The sequence below is a fragment of the Grammomys surdaster genome, unplaced genomic scaffold (genome assembly GCF_004785775.1).
Source record: "Grammomys surdaster isolate TR1022 unplaced genomic scaffold, NIH_TR_1.0 66, whole genome shotgun sequence".
Taxonomy (NCBI): domain Eukaryota; kingdom Metazoa; phylum Chordata; class Mammalia; order Rodentia; family Muridae; genus Grammomys; species Grammomys surdaster.
The window spans coordinates 15162829-15185800 of record NW_021604568.1 but is presented as its reverse complement, the minus strand read 5'-3'; the positions used below and the strand labels follow the sequence as shown (position 1 = coordinate 15185800).

Below are 22972 nucleotides of genomic sequence, written 5' to 3'. Positions count from 1 at the left end.
CCCCCTGCCCCCTGCAGATACAAGACCCAGTGAGAGGCTTACTTGCCTTGCAGAACTCAGAGCTTGCTGATCCTATTTTAAGAGAGAATCTTTTTTTTCCCCCAGTAACCTTATTAAAGTCTGTGAAACAAATGTCAGGAAACACTAGCTAACAGGGATCTGCCAGAAACTCTTCCCCAAAGCACACCAGGACCCAGCTCTGAGAAATGACAAGCCAAGTGAGGCTGCCAGCCCTCTCCCATTTGCTGTGGGTGTATCTTTCACAAGAGAGCCAATGGCCTCTCTGAAAAGTGGGTGTGTCTGCCCAACAACCTAATCTGGGGATTGCAGGAGGACCAAGCTCCTGTACTGCATCAAATAAACATGCTTTCTCCACTAAAATAACTCTAAATGTAATATTGTAACTAAAGTGGTTTATCGAAGGATACACCTGTAATCCTAGCTCTGGATAGGTGGAGGCAGGAGGATTGATAATTTGAGGCCAACCTGGGCTACATAGAAGCATTCTGTCTCAAAAAGGAAAAAAAAAAAAGATGAAAGAAGTAATTACATCAGAGACTGTAATTAACAGAGATTATGAGTACACTCAAGGTCTCTGAAATAGCCCTGGAAAAACTGGGCATGCTGAGGATGCAGAGCAGATGTTGTGTGTGAATTATCTAAGATGACGGACCGTGATCTGGTGAGTCGGCAGCAGCAGCTGCCCCTGAAAGTCTTAAAGGTGAAGCCTTGGCAAGATCAACCTTGTCTGCTGAGTTCTGGAGCAAGGAGTGTTAAGGGTTCAGCTTTCCAGGGAAACTTAAACCTTTCCTTCTGCTAAGTTCCCCCAGAGAACCATTCTAATTATGGAAATCTGACACTAACATCTCTGCAGCTGTAGGTGACACGAACAGAATCGAGACCTTTCAGGAAGATAATTTATGGTTATGTATCAAACGAGCAATTTTTAAAACCCTTGTTCCTTTTCTAAATTCTTCCTTCATATCTATCCCAAAAGAAAAAGGGCCGGGGAGAGGACAGAGATGTATAAAGGACCGACAACATGGTACTGACTGCACACATCAGGGCAAAAATCACATTAAGGACTCCTATGGGTCATTAAAAGCCTTAAAAATTGTAATGACATGAATAAGTACTTACTGATTTTAGCAATCTTTGTTTTAAATAAATACAAAGCTGGAGCCGTTGAACATGGCTAGGGGCAACAGAATGATAAAAAGAAACACAAATGCTAATATAGCCAGAAGAAAAAGCCTATAAGGAAGTAAATCTCTCTGAAATGTGAGACTGTGGGTGTTTTTCAAACTGTCTACAATAGATACCAAGTTTATGAATGAAGAATGTTACATTCATTTAAAATTTGATTTCATGGGGTTAGATCAAGAACATTGGCTGCTCTTCCAGAGGACCCGGGTTCAGCTTCCAGCACCCACATAGCAGCTCCCAACTGGCAGTAACCCCAGCTGTAAGAGATCTGACAAGTTCACAGACATACATGCAGGCAAAACACCAACGCACATGAAATAAAAATAAATGTTTTCCATTCCTTTAGAGGCAGAAAGTTTCAATTAAAATATGAGCAATCCTGGTCCTTAAATAGTCTAAGATCTGTCAGTCACGGATGACATGAATAAGATATTAATGGGGGAATTCTAAAGCAAAAAGAGATGGTGTTGGGATCAGAATAACAGTATCTTCAACATGTACAAGCAGAACTGAGCATGGGAAAGATACACAGAGCCAGTGTTTCAGAGAGAGAGGTTTCAGCACACAATAAAGATGAAACTCTCATAAGGTACAAAAAAAAAAAATGTCTCCACCTGAAGACTTTCTTCCCAGGCTAGAAGTGAGGCCAGGAGTCAACAAGCAAACATCAATGAAGCTACCACAGAAGGGGCAATGTCGGGGACAGTATGGATTCCGAGGCCCTTAAACTTTGGTTCCACTCTTGACGGAAGGGAGTACTATGGAGGTTAAACAATCTTTTATGACCTGGGTTTCTATCGATGTGGTGGGGGCTAGCATACTAGAACGCAACCTTGAGAATGTCAGAGATTCTGTAAGGACCAAAGGATGACTTGACTGTTTGACCTTGGGCTCCACCACAGCCTTGGTCCGCCATACACCTTGGGGACTTCACCGCACACTTTTCTTTAGAGTCCTGTGATTCTATCCCTTGCTTCTTTTTCTTCCAAAAGAAAGCCTGGGCGCCTAGTTCTCTGTGCTAACTCCCCACATAAAAATAGCAAGACTGTGTGTAGTGTTGACACGCTTGCCTCAGAGGCAAAACAGACATGCTCACCGGAGCCCTGTCTGTGAAATGGGAAGTTCTGACTCAGCTGTTTCCAGGAAACACAGGCTAAATGTTCTAGAAAGGTTGTCTGAATTAACTAGATTAAATAAGTAACTAAATAAATAAACAGCAAGAAAGATGTGTACACGCACACACACACACACACACAAACTTAGCAGAGGGATGGACAACAGGCCACAGAAAGGGGTGAGAAATTCTTTTTTAAAAAATCAATATAGATTCTCCCTCATGACCCAAAATTCACTGCTCTTCATTGAAATAAATACATATACACCGTTCTTTCAAGGTGGTAATATCTACAACCAGAGATCACATCTTAGTCTGGAAGCTGGCAGGGATCCTAAAGCCACACCCTCACACAGACAGGTAAGGAGCTCCCATTGGTGCGCCCCTGACTCTATAGGAAAAAACATGCACACAATGGTCTTGGAACCAGCCTATTCATCCATCGTTCAGCTGTCTATTCAGTGGCTAAGAAGATATAGTACCTGGTCCCAGTGGCCTTGCCCCACACTCTGACTCCCACCACTGCTGAAGCAGGGTCTTTCTCAGAAGGATGACTGAATATTTTAAACAGACGAGGCAACACCCAGCACAGTCCTCTGGGATTACTATTGTTTGCCACTGGTGTCCTTTTTCTCCCTGTCTTGGAGGCTTTTTCCCTCACAGGAAACAATCACGATGCATTTGCAGCACCAGGGCATGAATCCATGACTGAATCAATATAAGCACAACTGAGAGAGTGAGAGAGAGAGAGAGAGAGAGAGAGAGAGAGAGAGAGAGAGAGACAGAGACAGAGAAAGCTGTTCTGTTCCAAACCTGCCTCATTCTCAGCTCACCTACCCTTTCCCTCTAATCTAGTGGCGGTTTCCACTCTGGTTCCATCTAAATGTGCCTTTGTCCACCATTCCCAGGGCCTGCAGTGTGACGCAACCACCAAACCTTCTTTACATCTTACAGATTAAATGTTATAGTACCAGGGTCTCTACCCTAGCCAGGGTCTCTCTGTTTCTTTCAACACTGATTCTTTCCTGCAGGACCTACACACATTTTTGTCCCCTTCCGCCTACCGTAGTCTTCTATTCTCACAGATGTTCTACAGCACCATAGGCCATCTTCCACCAATCCTTCAAACCCTAGTTGTAATACTTTAAGTTGTATGGACGCGTACAAATGTCTGGCTTATGGCAGGATGTTTCCATACATGTATACCATGAAGAGGCTTAGCCGATTCCCTCACGAACTCCTTCTTTCACTTGCCATTCCTTTAATGCGCGCCCACACAGATGAGAACGTTTAGAATCTTCTAGATTTTGAAAAGCCCAATTAAACAACGTTAATCATCATCAGCGTACAGAACATATGAAGTCACCCCTCCTATTCAACTGTGTCCTTTAATCATCTTCTAATCGTCCTCTCTTAGATGATGCCCAGGGCCCTGCGACCTTCCCAGGCACAGGTGAGGGCACCGCAATTTTTGCCAGCCTTGACATCTTTCTATCACAGTGCCTCCTAGCATTTAGAAGTTCCAGGAAACATGGGAACATAAAAAAAAAAAAAAGTTGGAAGTCTTCACATGCGTTTAACCACAAAGAGAATGCTCTCGAGGTCATGTTTAAATTAACAATGAGTAGGTCCTCCTGCACTCTGCAGAAACAAAAGCTCTGGGTTGCTTGGGCCCTGTGACCCTTGGAAATCCTCAGCACAGACAGGGGAGACTGTCTGAAGTCCTGCTGGCTAGGACTGTATCTTGCAAGGTTTCCACTTGTCATTAGCACTTAAGCAACTGGACGGAAGGAAGAAAGGAAGGAAGGAAGGAAGGAAGGAAGGAAGGAAGGAAGGAAGGAAGGAAGGAAGGGAGAAAAAGTACCAGCACTGTCTGGCAGCTTTCCTTCGTTGGGATTCAGTCTGCTTTCCCATTCCCCTCTTCGATGCTCATTACACAACAAAACACCCAAGACAGAGAAACAGGAAAAATCCACCCCAAGGTAAAACTCCACACTGACTTCAAAAGGAAACCCCCAAGATAAAATTGTAAAAACTTTTGATGCCTTTTTGCTGGGTTGTAAGACACATGCTATATCAAAATACCACCATTTTGGGTCTAGAATCTTTTTTTTTCTGGGTACAAAGGAAGTTAAATGAAGGCCTTTGTAGAGCAAAGGCACCTAGGGTGGTACCCAGGGAGGAAGCCCTAACCCCACAGCTTACCAGCAGCTGCAGGCAGTCTGCCAAGCATTGCACAAGACACTGCCACCCAGCATAGCCCTGTACTCCTCCTTCAACTTGTGAGAGGGAAAAGAATTAGAATATAAGTTTCAGAAATGTCAGAGAAAGTAGAGGGGGGACAAATTAGAAATCAAACGAGAGAGAGAGAGAGAGAGAGAGAGAGAGAGAGAGAGAGAGAGAGAGAGAGAGAGACTATCTTAGAATGGGTTCCTTGACATTTGGAGACTTTATGAAGTCAGCAGGTTGGGTAGTAGGCATGAGGAAGAGGGAAGCATAGGCTGATTCCTCGCAGGAAGGGTCAGTGTTTGATCAGCCAATCAAGACTTGGGAATGATCTCTTCCCTCCTCAGAACACAGATTGGGAATCACCTGGTTATAATGAACAAGATGCTGTCTATTGGTTAAAGGAACTAAAACATATGGGGTGTTTTGTGGGAGAGGGTTAACATAAATATTATTGGATAGGGCCAGGGTGTGGCTCAGTAGCAGAATGTTTGCTTAGCCTGAGCAAAGCTCCAGGTTCTAACCTCAGCACCAGGAAATGAGTGAGTGAATGAATGAATGAATGAATGAACAAACTGTTAGGTAAACTGAATCCTCATTAACATCTATTCCATAATCAAGTCTTTAAAGTTTTGTGTGTGTGTGTGTGTGTGTGTGTGTGTAAGCAATGTGTGTTCAGGTGCCTGTTGAGGCCAGAATGGGTATCAGATATCTTGGAGCTAGAAGTTATAGGCAGTTTGGAGCTGCCTAAGGTGGGTGCTGGCATGCCAACTCTGGTCCTCTGACAGATTGGTAAATGAATGCTTTTAACTGCCGAGTCACCTTTCTAGCCCCACACATATCAACTTCATATGGCATGGAAATCTTCTACTCAATCAGATTAATATGGTCAGGAAAAATACCTTAAATTCCCAAAGGGAGGACACTCTTTCCAGTGGCAGTTCTGGAACAAGCTGCTTTCTTAGCAATCTGTGATACACGTAACCTCAATGACTGACAACAAACCCCAAACACTTCTCTATTTTTACAGTGAAACATCAGAAGTAATTTAGAAACAGCTTAGCCCACAAGTTACAATAATCCAAACTTCGGAGAAATTAGGAAACAATCCGTAGAAGATTGTTTTGAAATACGTCTGGTGATGTGCTCGGATGTGCTTGAACAGAATGGAAAACAAGGCTTGAGGAAGAGCTCCTGGTGTCTGAGAAAGCCATCCACAATCAAACCCGAACACAAACCAGACCCCTTTAGTCACTGTACAGGAACCCAAATGATGCATGATCCACACTTCACAAAGCTTCCTGGGCCAACTCAGACCCTGCTCCCACTGTGGAATGGGTGCTTTAGGATGACAGCATAGCTCCACGTCCAGTGAGAAGATAGTCCAGCATTTGCTGAACGTGGTCTCCTTTTGCCCAAACTCTCAGCTTTTTCCTTTCTCCAACCTTCCCCTACAAACCTCTAACCTCTACCAGACAGCTGGTCCCCAAATCCCTAAAGGACACAACAGTCATCAAACAAGATGGCATGACCACTACCAGCCACGGCTTCTGCGGACTTAGGTGCCCACCTCAAAGGTGACGTGTGTACTCCCGAGTGGTCACTGTGGTGCATGTGCCGTCTAGAAAACAGTAGGGGAAGGCGCCTCATCGTCCCCTGATCCCCTCGCCAAGGTCCACACTGCTTCTGCAAAGTCTGCTTTCCCGTCACCTACCAATTGTCAGTTTTCACACAAGAAAACAAGACTCTGAGGACCCCAGTTGTGACAACTGCTCTCAGGGGATTTATAAAGGACAGGAGGGGACAACCATGACTACTCCCGAGGATGTTGCTCAGCACTGCTATGACCCATGATCTTGGACCACCACAGGGGGCTGGCTGTACACACTCTGTTAGAGTCTGCAGAAGTTACGCCCTTCTCTGAAGGTGGAATGTGGGAAACTTCCAGGGAGTGGCTCCAGGAGAGAGAAATTTCAAAGCCGGGGAAGATGTTGAGAAATCCACCGGCATAGGAAAAACTGAGCCTCGCCTTACGCTGGTCCTGTAACCATGTGTGCTAGGATTTTTTTTTTTAAACATGGCATTTGATTTTCCAGAGGAATCTGAATTAGCACCCTAAGCCATCAAGGTCTTCACGTGGCAGGCTGTCACTGTCCCCGATGGTGTGCCAGAGTACAGTAAACAGACCAAAGTCAGCCACAAGCATTACTCTCACCTCTCACATAAGAGAATGTACTAGAAGGCCCCAAAAAGGAAGAAAAGCACCAGATCCAGCCTTTGCTCGAGCTGCTACCTCAGTGTGTGACGTTGGGCAACTCGCTTAAGGCCTCCCTGGGCCTTGCTCACTCCTGCTCTCCTCTCTTCAAATCAGTTTGGGCCTAAGATGATCTAAACTATTGACTCCAGCCCTAGAGTCCTGACATCCCAGGAACGTACGTAATTACAAGCATCCATTTAATTGTGGGGTTGGAAGAGGGAAGAAGCGTCTAGCACGTGTCAGCCTTCTTCCTGCATGCCTTATTTATACCATGAGAAGTTAAGACATTTCCACCAATCAAGGTTCCAAATGTGGTTTCACAGAAATAAATTATGTTCTGATGAACACACATACAACTGAGGCCTGGCCCACTAAATAATGTATAGTCAATTACACCGAGTTACCAAATCAGGAGGCGGCCTGAAATTTGACAAAATGCATCTTAAGATTTTCTACTTTAAATTATTTTGCAAGTTTTAGAGATTCTGAGTAATGTAGAGGCCAAGCATACTAATGGGTAACATTTTGTGATAACGTAAATAAAAAATGTATGGATTATCTCCTGCTTTGCATAATTCTACCTGTCATGAATTCATTATAAAAATATGTCTTTCGCTAATTATTTCACAAGTCTGACGTCCAGCTCATGATATAAATATATAGAAGGCAATAGATATTCTAATAAGGCTGAGCTACCTTCTCAGGAGGCTAATTTATAAACTTCCAGAGCCCACGGTATGCTAGGAGAACGCATTAAAAATATATGTTGACACACACTTGATGCTGTAGTCTCTCAGTAAAAACAAATGTTTTCTGTGTGGAGACTACAGGCTTTCAAAGCTGTGGATACATGGATTAAGCTTAATTTGGATCTTTCTAAATTCATTTCTACTCTAGGTTTCCAGTCAGCCTGCTCTGATCAAGTTTGTCAATCCTCATGAAAAACATTGCTTTCTAGTGCATATCAGGATAAACAGGGTGGGTGGAAAATTTCAGATCGAGAATTCCCTTTTTTCTCAGCTTAGCCTCTGCCTCACTTCCCCTAGAATGCATTTTTTTTTTCTAAACAAATGCTTCAGTATCATCTCTAGTTTCCCCCTGAAACCAGGAAGGATGTATCCTATTAACGGACGCCCACAAGTCTAGCTTCTAACCCAGAACATAGAGGATAGTGGGGGAAGGAAGACTCAGGAAATTTCCACGTGACAATCACTGCGGGACAGTCACGGAGTCGCAGAGAAGGAATAGTTTGTCAGACAGACTGTGTCCAAAGCTAGTCTCCAGAAAAACATTTGTAAAGAACTGACAAATATGAGCTTTTATCATTAAAAGATTCTTTACCCACAACCAAGGGGTGACTGTCACTGAGAGGTTACTTACAACGATGTGTGCTGGCGACGGTGAGCGGGCATCCTTGAGGGCTTGTCTGCTCTGCAGGCTTCCTGCTTGGACATCGAGCAGTGGCCATTTCATCTGAAGATACTAAAGAAAGAAAGGAAGGAAGAAAGGAAGAAAGAAAGAAAGAAAGAAAGAAAAGAAAAGAAATAATTAATTCAGAGAAGGAGGGTCCAAAAACTAGCCCACCTGAGGAATAAGCATTATTTACATCAGAAAGTAAAAAAAAAAAAAAAATCTAAACACATGCAACAAAGGAAGAGGCATGAGTACGTTTTCCTTAGAGCCAAAAGTGCAAATGCAAAAAATTAACATTACTGACAAGCACAGTGTTGTCTTTGCAGGTCCAGTCACAGGGTGGCTCCAGGAAAAGGAGGCCCAGTAATACTACCTCATTCAGATGGGAGTCACGGAAGGCATGAGAGGGATGAGGGGGTATGACCAGGCAACAAAGGAGGAGATTGGGGGGAGTGGAGGGAAGTGTGATACAGGGAAGGAAAGAGGGGGCAAAGGCGGAAAGCAAATACAGAACCTCAGGTTGAAAGGACCTAGAAAACCCAATGTGCTCTTGGGGGAGCCTTCATCTTTCAAACACATCCTTCACTTCTTTCATGGCAGAGTGTGCCCCATCAGGACCAGGCACAGCACTCCTCAACCAACCCAAAGCTTGGAAAATGAAAAACATTTCTTGGCAGCAGATGCACACCCAGGGCACGGTGCAATTTATGCAGTCGTCTCAAAAGAATGATGCAATTCTTAAATGTGGGCAGCATTAGCAGGAAGAGAGAGAAATAAGAGAGAGACAAAGGAGCAAGCCAGTGTATCCCCCTTGCCTTTCTCTGGAGCAGGAGATGAACACAAAACTAGCCACTTCTGCTGAAACTGATAGAGCAGCTATCAGATGATGCTGAGATATCAATTGGCCTAATTCCTTCTTTAGTTTGACAGATAGGGAAACTGAGGTGGAGCAGCAGCTCAATCCAGAGATGTTGGAATACTTTAAGGACATGAGACTTTCCTGGATGCCCACAGTTTCACCAAGGAAACAGGATGGGCTGCATGTAGGGACACCTGTTTGAGCCTTTCCTATTCCAAATGTCATGTGACTAAGTATCTGTAACACTCAAGGGGTATATAAATAACAAATGTCATCATTCCAGAGAATCAAAGGAAAACGACTCATCTTAATATTCATTCTAAAAATGAAAGCACTCGTGTGTTAAGAGACGTCACAGTCACACGTGGAGAGGACAAATTGCTGGGGTCCATTCTCTCTTGCCACTATAAGAATTCTAGGAATCGAACTCACACCGTCAGGCTTGGTGGCAAGTACCTTTACCTACTGAGACCCAGAATTCTGTATTCAGTGACCACTATGCAAGCTTGCTTTGTGTCTGGTCTTCTTCCTGAGAATGAGGAGGCACACACGACCCTGCCCTTGGGAAGCTCATCCTTGTGAGGTACACAGCCAGGAGGAAGTGGAATGTGGGCAGCAGTGTCCAGGCAGACTCTCTGAGAAAACGCTGGCCAGAATAGATGCAGATAATTCTGAAAGATGTCTATATAGAGAGAAGACAGCAAAGGGCAGTCCGGGAAGACGCTGAGCTCAAACTCCCCGTGGGAACAGAGAGGTCAAAGGTATCAGTAAATGAGAGCATGATTCCTCAAAGACATACCTGTTTGGCAAATTAAAACCAAATATGATCATGCCTCAGGCAGAGAGCCCACCAATTACCTGCAGAAGCATCGTCTGTTTTCCCTGCCTATATCCACACAAGGTAGCTTCATCCTCTACGGCTCAAGGCTTTTGCCAAGAAGCCCCTGTGGTAAAGTTTTAGCTTGTGGGTAGCCTGACAAGATCTTCACTGGATCTGTTTCCGCTGACCTCTAGTTGCTGTGTTAGTTAAAGGGGATGTCATATTTGTGATGGGAGAGTAGTCTGCCCAAATATTGAAGGACATCAGGATTTCAGGCACTGAATCCTAGCAAGACCCTCCCGTTCATCCCTTACAACTAACCCTCTTCCAAACTGGAGCCAGGATAACCCCAAGTTTACAACCATTGAAGACAGTTTCCAGGGTACCCCCCAGCTCTGTCTCCAGCCAGAAGGCTCTGGGAATCTGTTTTGCCCTGCCTCACCCTGACTTTTCCCATTCACACTTACCACATAACTACAGGGGCCACGTTGGTCAAAACCACTCAATAGAGTCATTTCCTTGAGGCCAACCAAAAATGAACACTGGCCAACACTACCTCTTGGCGTCATAAGAACCCACACACAACTCTGCAGAGCCGGACAGCCATGCCCTTGCCTCCTGCTTTGCTCCAGTGGGAGGGTCTGATGAATGGGTAAGTTTTCATCTTTGACCATCTGTAAAGGAGGTCTGATTGCATCCTGATGCCAGCTCTATTGAATTAGAACATTCAGGCTTGGTTTAAGGTAGCAGACTTGCCCCGAGGAACCCACCCAAGCACTGTCAAACTCAGAATGCAGTATCAGTGTGGAGACTCCTAATTCCTAGTGTACATAAAAGCTTCATTGTGTGCCGTGTCCGATCTCCATAGGCTACCTGCACCACATATTTTTATGAGCCTACATTTCAGCGCCCTGAGCCTACAATACCCATAATTTTCAATTATGTCAGGGCAGCCCAGGACCACTGCCTATATAACATTACTGGTCGGAGGAAATGAGAGTCACCCCTGCTGCCCAGAGAGAGCTAACCAATTCCAGATGGTGGAGGGCAGCCCCTGGCCCTGCCGACTGGCGGGGACTCCTCAATGACAGCCTCAAATGCTCCTTTTGGGTGCAACCTGATACCACTGAACAGCCAAGCATCCACAAGTCTATGCTCGATACCCAGAGTGTGGGATGACAGGGTTCCTTTTGGGAAAGCAAGTACTAGGTAGGGATTTTTATTTTAAAAGACGTTATTAACTTCTTCCAAAAGTGACGCCCCCTAGTTCCTTCATCTTCCCCCACTGGTCCTGGTTAACAAGTAAGATAAACAAATGAAGGGGAGAAGAAGGAAATTAGGTACAATTAGAGCCTAGAGGAAAACCTCTCCCTCCCGGAGACATTAAGCCGTGAGAAGTTCTATTCTGCTGAATCCTAAAGGAAGACATTCAGTGGCATCTGAGGCTCACAGAACGGTTGAACACAGTCTCATCTGCCCAGCAGCTCTACTCCAACTTTATATCCTTTGAGGAAACAAAATATCTCCACCATGCTATAAGAAAAACAAAACCAGGCTCCTGCTTGCTTCCTCTCAGGCCTCTCTGCATGGAAATTATGAATTGCCTACAAAAACATTACACTTTTCAACAAACGGCAATCAAATGGGGCTGAGGGAATTCCTACCTTGAGAACTGTTGAAATGGGGTCTGCTCAGCTTTCATTTAGTCAGGAAAAATAATTCTACTAATAAGTTCATCCTGACTTGAGCGTTTCTTCATCTTTTGTTTAATAATAATGTCCTGATTATGGCCCATTAGGCCCTTCTCCAAATTACATTTTACAATATGTCTCTAGGATCTCAGGTTAAGCTTGGACCTGTGGGCAAAGACTTGGGAGACACAGATTGCACCAAGGGCTTGAGGGGAACAGGACCAGCTCAACAGTCTGCTGAACTGTTAACGAAAAGGAAGAGCCGGAGACGGCTCCATCAGTAGTGTGCATGCCATACAAGCATAAAGACTTAAGTTCTAGTCCCCAAAACGTACAAAGTGGGGCACACATGTAAAGTGAGTGCTGGGATGTAGGGACAGGAGGGTCCCCTGACCTCATTGGCCAGAGAGTCTAACCAAATCCCCGGAACTCAAGTTTGGTCTGAGATCCCGTTCCAAAATAATAACAACATTGTGGAGAGTGTTTGAGATAGATACCTAAAGTCAACCCTTAATTTCAACACACTCACACACACACACACACACACACACACACACCATTCACAGGGAAATGTGCACACATGTATACACATGCCCATGCACACATACTCCATACAAATATACAGGGAAATGTGTACATGCATGTATATACACACACCCCATACAAATACACACAAAAATGGGTACGCATCCCATACAAATACACAAGGAAATGAGCATACACATGTATACACACACACAGAAATGTGCACACATGAAAAAAAGTATAAGCGTCTCTAAAGTCCTTTCTTCTTCTATTTCCCCCAATAAATGGGAAAGGGTAAAAGCAGATGGGGAAGGGCTTCCAACAGAAGGTTTGGAGAGTTACTCCCACAAATCACCTGTGTCCTCCAGGACCCCACCAGAGGAATCTGTTACTTTATAGCTGCTACTGGGGGCTGGTGTACTTTCCTAAACAAACAGAAGGACCCAAACCATGATGCCAACGACAACGAAGCTGTCGGGGAAATTCTCATCTGTAATTAAACACCAACCGCTTCCCAGCTCTTCCATTCATTCTCTGGTCCCACAGATGGACAGGCAAGTGGAGACTGCCCCCCGCTTCCCTTATTTATTCAGGACAGGGCTTGGAAACTTCTTCTATAAAGTACCAAATAGTAAATACCTTAGGCTCTGTGATCCATGACCATGCCTGCCACTGTGAGCGGAAAGCCCTTGCCCCCGGCAAAGCGTGGACATGTTATGTTACATTATGGCTGCAAGCACTCAATAAATTGTATTAAAAGGACAGTGGTACCTGAACTTTTTGTATTGGGAGCAGGGTACTATTCTTCTACTGGTCTTTCGTTTTAGACCGTGGGGAAATATATGCACGTGAATACAGACATGAAGGTCAGACAGCACCTCAGATTCCCCTGGCATCTGAGCCACCTGACATGGATGCAAGTTCTCTAAAAGGTTTCTCTTCATTTCTTGAGCCATTAAAAAAAATAACAAAACTCAAAAAAAATTAATTCACTAATTAAAAGTGTTGCCTTCACTTACAAAACATTTGGACACAGGTGCAAGCCAATTGAGAGCTCTGGCCTGTGCACAGTAGGTCATTCTGGCTTAGAGAGTTGTGTATAGGAAGACTATGAAAGTTATCTCCAAATGAATACCACCCCTCTGTAAGTCTTTGGTCTGGACGTTGAAATACAGTCATGTAAGAATGTGTGTCCAGTAGCTCAGAGGCAACAGGTTTAGATTCAAATGGCAATGCCAGACTCAAGTTTCAAGGATTCTAAAAGAATCTTGAGCTAGACATGCTGTCTCACACCTTTAATCCTAGGTGGATCTCTGAAGTGAGAGGCCAGCCTGGTCTAGTGCGCTGCAGAACAGTCAGAACTACATAGTGAGACTCTGATCCCTCTGTCGAAGACACCCAGCTATACGCTAGATCACCGCTCCAAAGTGACTGCCTCTGCTGTCCAAGATGGAAGTTCCAGAAACCTCTGAGCAATTCTGACTGGAAAAGGGCTCGTCACTTCCCAGAGGCACTGTGACATCCCCAGGAGAGCAACAGGTGGACTGTCCTCAGGCACAGAGAAACCATCTGAGAGCTTTGGAGTCAACTTTACAGAAGCTCCTTCTCCAGCCCTTTCCCATACGGCAAAGCTGGAATGAAGCCCACTAGTGCCCACTCTGCCTGCTGCCAACAGATCAGCAGGTGGCATTAGCCACAAAACAAGGCAGAGGGACACTGCAGAAACACTCTGCTCATGGAAAGTGAACCTAGAGGTTAGGGAGGTGACTTAGTTTGGTAAAGTGTCAGCCTTGCAAATGCAAGGACCTGAACTCACTCAATCCCAAGAGCTCATATAAAAAGCACAGCATCATGGGAAAGCAGAGCATGGTGGGAAAGCAGAGCATGGTGGGAGGAGCTTATAAGTCCAGTACTGGGGGAGGGAAACTGTGCCCTGAGGCTCACTGGCCAACTAGCCTGACCTATTTATCAAGTTCCAGGCCAGGAAGAGACCCTGTCTGAAAAATAAAATGATGGCTAAGTCCTGAGGAACAACACCTGAGTTTGACCTCTTGCCTCCATGAACAGCAAGCACACAAACACAGATGAACACACACACAAAGACAATGAAGGAGAAATTACCTCTTCCAAAAAATTAAGCTCCACAGTCAGTCCTTAGTAAAACACAAGTGGGAGCAGACAATCTCCTCAAACTGAGCTAACTCTGACTAAGAGAACTATTTTTCACGTGACCAAATCAGCTGGATCAATCTTCACAATGGATCCCTGATGGATCCTCACTGACAAGATCTCCTAAGGCACTGGTGCCAGGAAGTTGTAGATGTCTTGATTCTAGTGAAATGGAAAGTCAGACGTACCCTAAAGGTCCCAAGACCCATAGTATCAAAACCATGCAGTCTTCCCTTCAAAGTAGCATGGTTAGAAGCTGACTCCCCTGCTAACAGGCAACACTAGACAGAAAGCCATAACTATGTACCAAACCTTCCTCAAGAAAAGGCCATCAGAAGCCACTTACCACAGAAAGGAAGTACAGAAATATGAAAATGTGCAGTTGCAGTATCCCCTTCCCAACAGAGGTCATCACTGTGCCTCTTCAGGAATTCAAGTTATAAGGAACAACACACAAGCACGCATACACACATGTGTATACACACACACACACATACACACATGCGCATGTATATATGCACACACACGCATACACATATGCACATGTGTACACACACACAAGCACACATATACACATGTGTACACACACACACACGCACATACCCCCTGCTCAAGAGTAGGCCTGGATGACCCTTTCTAAACCTGCTTCATTTCTTAGAAACGGAAGAGAGAATACCCATCCCATTTCCTAAGAACAAGTAGTTTTTTCCTGGTAGGCAAGAATTCTCAATTTGTCCACGATGGTAAAACTTGAAAAGTTGTGACAAAATTAAGCTTCTACAGTGTTCTATATACATTTTTCCACCAGCTCTCCTGACACTGAAAGAAGTGGAACATTCCAGAAGTCCCATCAGAACCTTGCAGGATGTCACTATAAGGTCTTTTTGCAGACACAGAAGGTATAAGATGGTATAGCCTTTAACACAGTTCCTCATGGTGTGGTGGTGACCCCCCAACCATAAAATTATATTCATGACTACTTCATAACTGTAATTTTGCTATTGTAATAAATTATACTATAGATAGCTGATTTGCAACTCCCAAAGGGGTCACGACCCACAGGTTGAGAAACACTGGTGTAGGTGCTTACACACTCCAAAGCTGGTTTAACTGAAAATAACCCACAGTGGCTCTATTTTTTAAAGGCTTTATTTGCTGATAAAACATGACAAGATGCAGACATCGGTGAGCTCTGGTTTGGGATTCAACGTAATGAACGCACTCCAGAAACACCAAGGAAAAGGAAACCCCAGCCTGAGGGCTGAGAGTTCTCTAAAGCTCAACAAGGAAAGAAACCACTCGGACGTTGGTGAGATGGTCCCATTTCTCAAAGAAAATGACCAAGAGAAAAGGGTACATGCAGATACCAGTATTCAAAAGTTTACGAACAGCCTTAGCCTTGGTTTCTGTGTCAATCACTAAAAGGATGTGAAATGAAATCTTGTGGTTGGCTTCAGTCACATCAGTACATCCCCATAGCATCACTCATTGGAGGGTACCTTAGCGGTGACCACTGCTTCAAAACTAACCCTAGGAAATCAAGAAGAATATGTAGACCTAGCATTTGTACAAGAAGGAAGCTGGGCCAATCGGGTGGGATCCAGACTGCCACAAGTCACAAGATCGGTCACAGGGCAGACATTACGCAGGGTCACCAACTTTCTCCACTCCGTCTAACCTCATCTCCTAACTCCACTCTGCCTTCCCTGGTGGACCTGTGCCCACTAAGCTCCAACCAGAAAAGAGCCATGGATGTTAGCCATGTTTCAAGTACCCCAGATCCAGGTTAGAGGACATGAGCTCTCCCAGGTCAGTGCTCTACAGCCTCCAGCCTGTGCCACACAGATTGTTCTCTGAGCCCCGCAGCTGGAGATTAACTGATCTCCAGCCTGGAAGCCCCTGCAGGAACCTCCCATGAAGAGCCAGACCAGACTCCGGTCTCCTTTAGGCAGAAAACATTCACAGTCTCTCCTTTAAAATCAACCCGTTGTAGCCACCACAATTTTTATTACTTATAAAAAAGGACCAAGAACAGTCAAGTTAATTGGAATGTCTGAGTTACCACCTGTGTCTCCACAACATGCCAAGGGAGACGCAGGCCATCTGCAGACCAGAAAACAAACCGGAAGACACAGAAGCCTATGGAGCAAGTGTGGGTAGTGCTGGGAGCCAAGCACAATGTTGGATGCCCTGTAACTAAAAGGCACTAACCCTTTTAGTTTTTAGGATACTATAACCGGATGCGTGGTACAACCACAGGACGGAGTATTATGCAGTGATAAAAACAGACAGCATACAGACTAAGCTCTGGCTGGTCCTTGATGCGTAACATGTTATTCTAAAGATGGCAGACAAAAAGGCAGGAGATGTGTATTATTCCATTTACGTAAAACACTAAGGAGCTAAGGAGACAGGAGTGGGGAGCACCAGCTAGGGGAAATGGGGTTTCTTTATGAGTGTTTGTGTGTGTTTGTGTGTGTGTGTGTGTGTGTGTGTGTGTGAATGCACATGTGTGAAGGTACCCTCAGAGGTCAGAAGAGCCCTGATTCCCTGGAGCTGGAGTTATAGGTGGTTGTGAGCTATGTGGCACAGGTGGTAGAAGTCAAACTTCTACAGTAGCTGCCTTGGCTCATACCTGCTTAGAGATCTCACCAGCCCTTAACTGTGTGCTTTAAATAGATGCGTATTGAGGTATCTCAATTTAATATTATCTCACTTTAATATCAGAATAGTATCTCAATTTAAAATGACTTTAAGAGAAGGCACCTGTCATTTGATTGTTATCTCATCATTCATCAAGAGACAAAGTGGGAGGGGAACACTCTTCCAAACTTCCACGCCATTTCATATAAAGGATGGGACAGGAGGGAAATCAGCAAAGGTCCCTGAGAACTAAGATGTTTCCAAATGAGACTGTGACCGGCTGGGTCTCTGGGAGGAGAACACAGTCTAGCCTGGATGAGAGATACTGTTGAAGGGGAAGGGAAGAGCTGAAGGGCACATGGCTAACATCCTAGAGGAATGGTCAGGTCAACAGAACCAGGGGTCATTCACATGTGCACCCCACAGGCCAGGCTCACCATCTGTGCCTCAACTCCTCCATCTGGAAATGGGTGTGAAACCACTCACCAGCTTCCTCCCCATAAAGGTTGAGTCAGCAAGATGGCCTGATGGACTAAAGCCCCGGGACCACGCCTGACCCTGGGGTTTGACCCCAGATCCCCAGAGGGCGAACTGACTCCCACAGCTTGTCCTCTGACCTACAAACACTCACAGGTGAGCACACAATCAATCAATCCATGTAAAAAATTAAAAACCTTAAGCAAACAAACCTCAGAAGTGAAATGTCACATAGTGCAGACAATTAAGATTTAGAGGGGTTTTTGTTTTGGGGTTTTTTTTGTTTGTTTGTTTGTTTTGTTTTTGTCTCTGACTATTCAGGGGATTTAAAAACTACAGGTCTCTTGAGGTGATCAGGAGGTAGAGATACTGAGTGATGGGGTCTGGCTAGCCTGAGATTTTAATTTTTAAGCCATTCAGTTACCGCCGAATTTTTTTAAATCAAAACTTTTCTTAATTCCTCCCTTTCTCTGTGGCTTGGGACAATCAAGGCAGAAAGTTTCCAAGTAGAGGGTCTTCCCCTTGCTATATTTCCCAGTTCCCCGTGACAAAAGACAGCCTGAACCCAGCAGTGGGAGACGGAATTAACTCACTATGGTCTGCCTGCACAGGAACCAAGTGCAGGCAACCCGACCCCGGCTTCCCGCTCCAGCTGACTTCACAACCTTAGATGTCTTCTCTTCTGCAAGTGTCTCCCCTTGTCACATCTGAAAGGGGTCAGTGGCTCCAAGGAGGTCTCCCCTTCCAAACTTTTATTGTCGGTTTCTAGCTGTGACAGGCTTGTAGTGATGATGCCTCCTAACCCTACACCCGGGAGCCTGGGGTCAGCAGCGCCTCTGGTTAATTTTGCAACGGGAGGAAGAAGCCCTGGGTCAGGGTGGACCTGTCTGACCTTCTGCAGGCCCCTCGACCCCCCTGCCTGCTCATCTCGGCTGCCTCAGCCAGAGCTGCCTGCCACTCAAGTATCATCTTGCTGTAACAAATTACTCCTAACCCAGGATTACTGCTCTTTCCAAATCCCTCCTAGAGAGCAAGGAAATAAACATTCTCTCCCAGGACTCAGCCCCAGTTGTTCCCCTGGTTGGTAATCCCTAGCTCTATTTGCTTCTCCTGGGAGCTTCATCTGGGAGGTCTACCAGGTCAGCTAGGCCATCCTGGCCCACTCTGCTCTCAGGCGTAAACTGAATGTCTCAATTGTCCACTGGGCACAGTTAAAGATGAAGGCGGGCTTTTTGTCCCCACCTCACTATGGCTCCCTCTGCCCACACGCCCATCTGCCTACAGACCCGGCTGCCCTCACGGCAGTCATTCGAGGAAGTCCACACTCCAAACTCCTTCCTACCAGCCCACAAAGATGAGGCCCAAGCTAGATGCCCTGTGAAGGCTAGTGTTGTACCTAGGAACCAGGGCTATGCCCTAGGGGTGACAGATCGTCGATCATCTGGGGCAGACTTAATGGGGCAAAGGGGTAGATTCGGGGACTGGGTCACAGGCTGCAGGCAGAAGTGCCCTTGGGCCCCCAACCTGTGGCTTCCCTTCATAAACTAGCAGGAGATATTTCCAGCACAGTAAACTCATTGGGAAAAGGAAATACAGTTCTGCTCATTTCCAAGTTGCCTCTGAAACACTGGGAGATTCCGGGCACTTGAGAGGCGCAGGGTTGTTCAGGATTGTTTAATTGTATACACAGCCAAGCTAGTGTGTGCTTAGGAGCAGAGGGCAGAACAATGGATCTTATAATCAAAGGAATAACAAGGAGATAAGGATCACCCCAGCTGCTGTTAAGTGTGACTTTCAAAGAGGGGGCAACACATGGCTGACACATGATCAACAAGCACAGAAACTTCCAGGAATAACCAAGACACAGGAGGAACACACAGCACATGCCTGCTTCCCCCAGAGAACAAGCCCCAGCTGAAGACAGAGAAGAGCTGGCACTGAAGGGCTGTTGGGCCAGAGGTCCAGCTTCATCTTCTCACGTGTGGGTAGGGGCTGACCTCTCTCCACTCCTGAGGATCACTGGGACTCTTTAGGCCAAAGTTTCCTCTTTCTTTATGGCTTGAGTCTTTAAAAGAACTTAGCTGGGAAAGGGGCAGTGACCTCTGAAGTTAACCACTTACCTCATGGGCATGTCCTCTGGACAGGTAGGATCAAACCCAACAGCATCAAGATCAGTTCTTCCTCCCTGCTGGGGTCTTCACTACTGACAGCAAGAGAATTTTCCAGGTGTTGGTTTATCTGTGATGCCAACTAGCCATAACCACAGAACCAGGCCTCATGCACTTCCAGAACCCACAGGGATCCCGAAGACAAAGACAGAGAGGGACTCCGACCAAAGATGGCTTGGCCTAAGACCTATCTTGTTAACCATACAACATGGTTCCTGAGCTCGCTCCTTCATCCCAAACCACACACACACACACACACACACACACACACACAGATATATACACACACACACACATAAACACACACACAGAGACATATACACACATACACACACACACAGATACACACACATAAACATACACACACATGTAAGCACACACATACATAACACACGTAAACACATACACACAGAGACATTCACACACATGCACATACACACACACACACTCACACACACATGCCAACCCCTTCTCTCTCCATCATGGAGCTGACTGACATAAAGTTGTAGAAGGAACATTCTGATTAAAAAAATATAAGTTAAAATTGCCCTAGATTGTGGCTATACACAGGTTCTGGTTCTGCCTCAGCACTGAGGAATTGGGGTGGGAATTCCCTAATTCTGTCTCAAGTGACACAGCAGAATGGTGCCCCACACAAGCTTAGGGGTATGAGGGCCTCAGTGGGAATCGGGGAGGTACGGTGGGTACTTTTAGGGCCCTGGACACACGGCTTCACTTTGGCTAGCTTCTAGACCCTCACTGTAATAGAAGTGTAGGTGTCAGGAAGGAACAGTCTACCTGCCCCTCCGTGAGGCATGAGCCAGGTTCATGAGCATACTCTCGTGTCTGGGAGAAACATTCATTTGGTATGCACATACAGAAAGCAGTCAGGCTGCTCAGGTTGTGCAGCTGAGTAACAGACTGGCTGACGACCCAGCACTCTTGCCCACATGCAAATGGGCAGAAATTATTCCTTCAGTTACATCTGAGAGGTCTCACCTCCCCTCTCCCTTTTTGCCTCAGAAATGGGCTTTGCCTGGAGAATTCAGCACTTTCTAAGGTCCCCTGGTCACCTGAGTGAGGAAGCCCCACTCAGTTTCTGAGGGTTAATGAGGTCCCAGCTGTCCAAATGGCAAGCACAGCCCAGTGTCTTATCTACTGGGATACAAGTGAGTTCCCATCATCCCAAACTACAGGTCCTCCAGAGTCCAACCTGACCCACTGCAAACACAGGGGCACAGAGTGTCACACATGGCCACTAACGGAGAGGAGAATTTGCTGCCTCAGCAAATTCTCCTGAATGACAATTCATGCAATGCCTTAACACCTGTGTGCTCAGGAACACCCCCAGGAGTCCAGTTCTCGCCATCAGCACCACCACCACACTGTCTCCTTGTTCCTGGACCACTGAGCCCTGCCTTGCTTCTGCAACTGGATTAATTGGACTCACCGTTAGGAACCCAAAGCACAAAAATGAGCCCAGGAGCTTGCAAGCACTCAGGGGCAGGTTCCATCCACTCACCAAAAACCACTGACAGAATATCTAATCTAACACATGCTAAATGCTACCATTCAAAAGAGCTGGATTCTTTAAGAGAGGTTACTAAAGGTCACTATCCAAAGGCAGGGAAGCAGAGGTTTCCTTGTCTATAAAACGAGAATACAAACAAGTAGCCATCTCTCGGGGATCTTGTAGAAATCAAAGGCTTGGCAAGGGGTCTGGTGTTTGGTGAGTGCTCCATAAATGCCAGCTATTATATTATTAGCTAGCTATTATATTTCAATTAATGTAATCAGCACCATCAGAAAATCCCTTGAGTTACTGCAAGATGCTAAACCATCTAAAGAATAAGTACCAGAGAGACACTGCACAGTGCCCCAAGGGGACAGAACACTTGCCTAGGTTAAAAAAAAAAAAAAAAAAGCACCAAACACATTCTAGTTAACCAGCCTCCAGTTCTTCCAGCCCCATGGCTATATTTGTTCAACCGCCCAGCCTTCTGATTAGGTGGAGTGTTCCTCTTTGCCTGCTGGGCTCTTCCAGGGTACCTCGAGCTCATCTACAGGCCCAGAACTCTCCTTTTCTTGCTGTCTCTTCCTGCAACTGGCTCCCGCACTTAGAGATGTGGTACAAGTGCTTGAAAAACCGTCAGCATCCTGGCGCCCATCCACATGATCCACACACAGCAGGTACACAGGGTGCAAGCTGCCTCACAGACTGGTTGGTGCAAAGCACTGGGTTAAACCCAACAGCAGCTGCTCGAGGCCATGCGGAAACCACACCAGCTCAACCTCACCAACCTGGGTTGGGGCGGGGTGGGGGTGGGGGGAACAAAACCCACAGAGGAAATCTGCTGCTCTTCTCCTAGGCCACAGGTCGATTCTAGGTTTTCTCTCCTTTGTCTTTCCCCAGAGATGTCAATAAGATTTAAAACCCAAGCTACCAGGAAGATTGTTTAAAAAAAAAAAAAAAAAAAAAAAACTCAGTGTATCTTACTTTGACACCATAAGGCATTAAAAACAAGGATCAGCCATTTAGTATCCAGTATATAAAAGATTGCCAGCCCCTTCCAATCCAAAGCCTGGCATGGGCCATGGTCGCCAAACATGGAGAAAGCAAAATCCAGGCAAGAGAGATGGGGAAATGCACAGAGTCAACCCCATGTGGGGATTTAGCTGGAAGTATGGCTTCCAGAGGGGAGATCAGGTAAGCTCTAGTGTGACTCTTAGCCACCAACAACTTCCTAAAAGGACATTTAACCTCCCTGAGTCTTGGTTTCCTCTTCTACCACATGGGAGATACAAACTCCGTCAATCAGAGTTGCTGGCAAACTGTGGTCTTCGTAGGACTTAGCACGCGGTCAGTGCTCAGGAAACATCAGCTCTTGGGACACAGCTGTCATTACTAGGTTGGCATTTGCTACATTTGACGGGTTGGGCAATAATGTCAGTTAAGATCTTTTAGTTCCTCTTGCTGTCCAATAGGGCAGCACGCCATCCCAAGTTTATTCTCTAGGGAGCTGGTTGTGGTGGCACGTGTCCTATAACCCCAGCACTTGGGAAGCTAAAGCAGAAGGGCCTGGAGTCCAGTCAGCCTGGGCTCACATGAAGATTTTTGCCTGAAGAAAGGAGGGTGGAGGGTGAAGAATAGAGTACAGAAGGGGAGGGAAGAGAAAGAATGGGAAGGGAGGAAGGCAGGGGCATGGAGTAGAGAGGGGTGAGGATGGGAGAAGAAGAAGGCGGGGCACGGAATAAAGAAGGGAGGGAGGAGAGAGGATTGGAGGGTTGGGTTTATTTTCTAAAAGGCAGAAACAAGAAGGGAAACTGAGCAGTATGCAAGGATAATCAGTGAGGTGTCAGGATTGGGCTATCTGCTGGCTCACTGTAGGAGCAGGATTGGGCTA

The 22972-nt window shown here is 45.8% G+C and overlaps 1 protein-coding gene across 35 annotated transcripts in view; it reads right to left on the bottom strand.

Annotated features, from left to right (window-relative positions):
* Tcf7l2 (transcription factor 7 like 2) overlaps positions 1 to 22972 on the bottom strand; it is a 192472-nt gene that overhangs the window by 109230 nt on the left and 60270 nt on the right. For all 35 annotated transcript variants that reach the window (XM_028774446.1, XM_028774435.1, XM_028774513.1 and 32 more), the window contains one exon: positions 8184 to 8285. In XM_028774446.1, coding sequence (XP_028630279.1) covers positions 8184 to 8285 — 102 coding nt within the window. The remainder of the gene's footprint in view (positions 1 to 8183; positions 8286 to 22972) is intronic.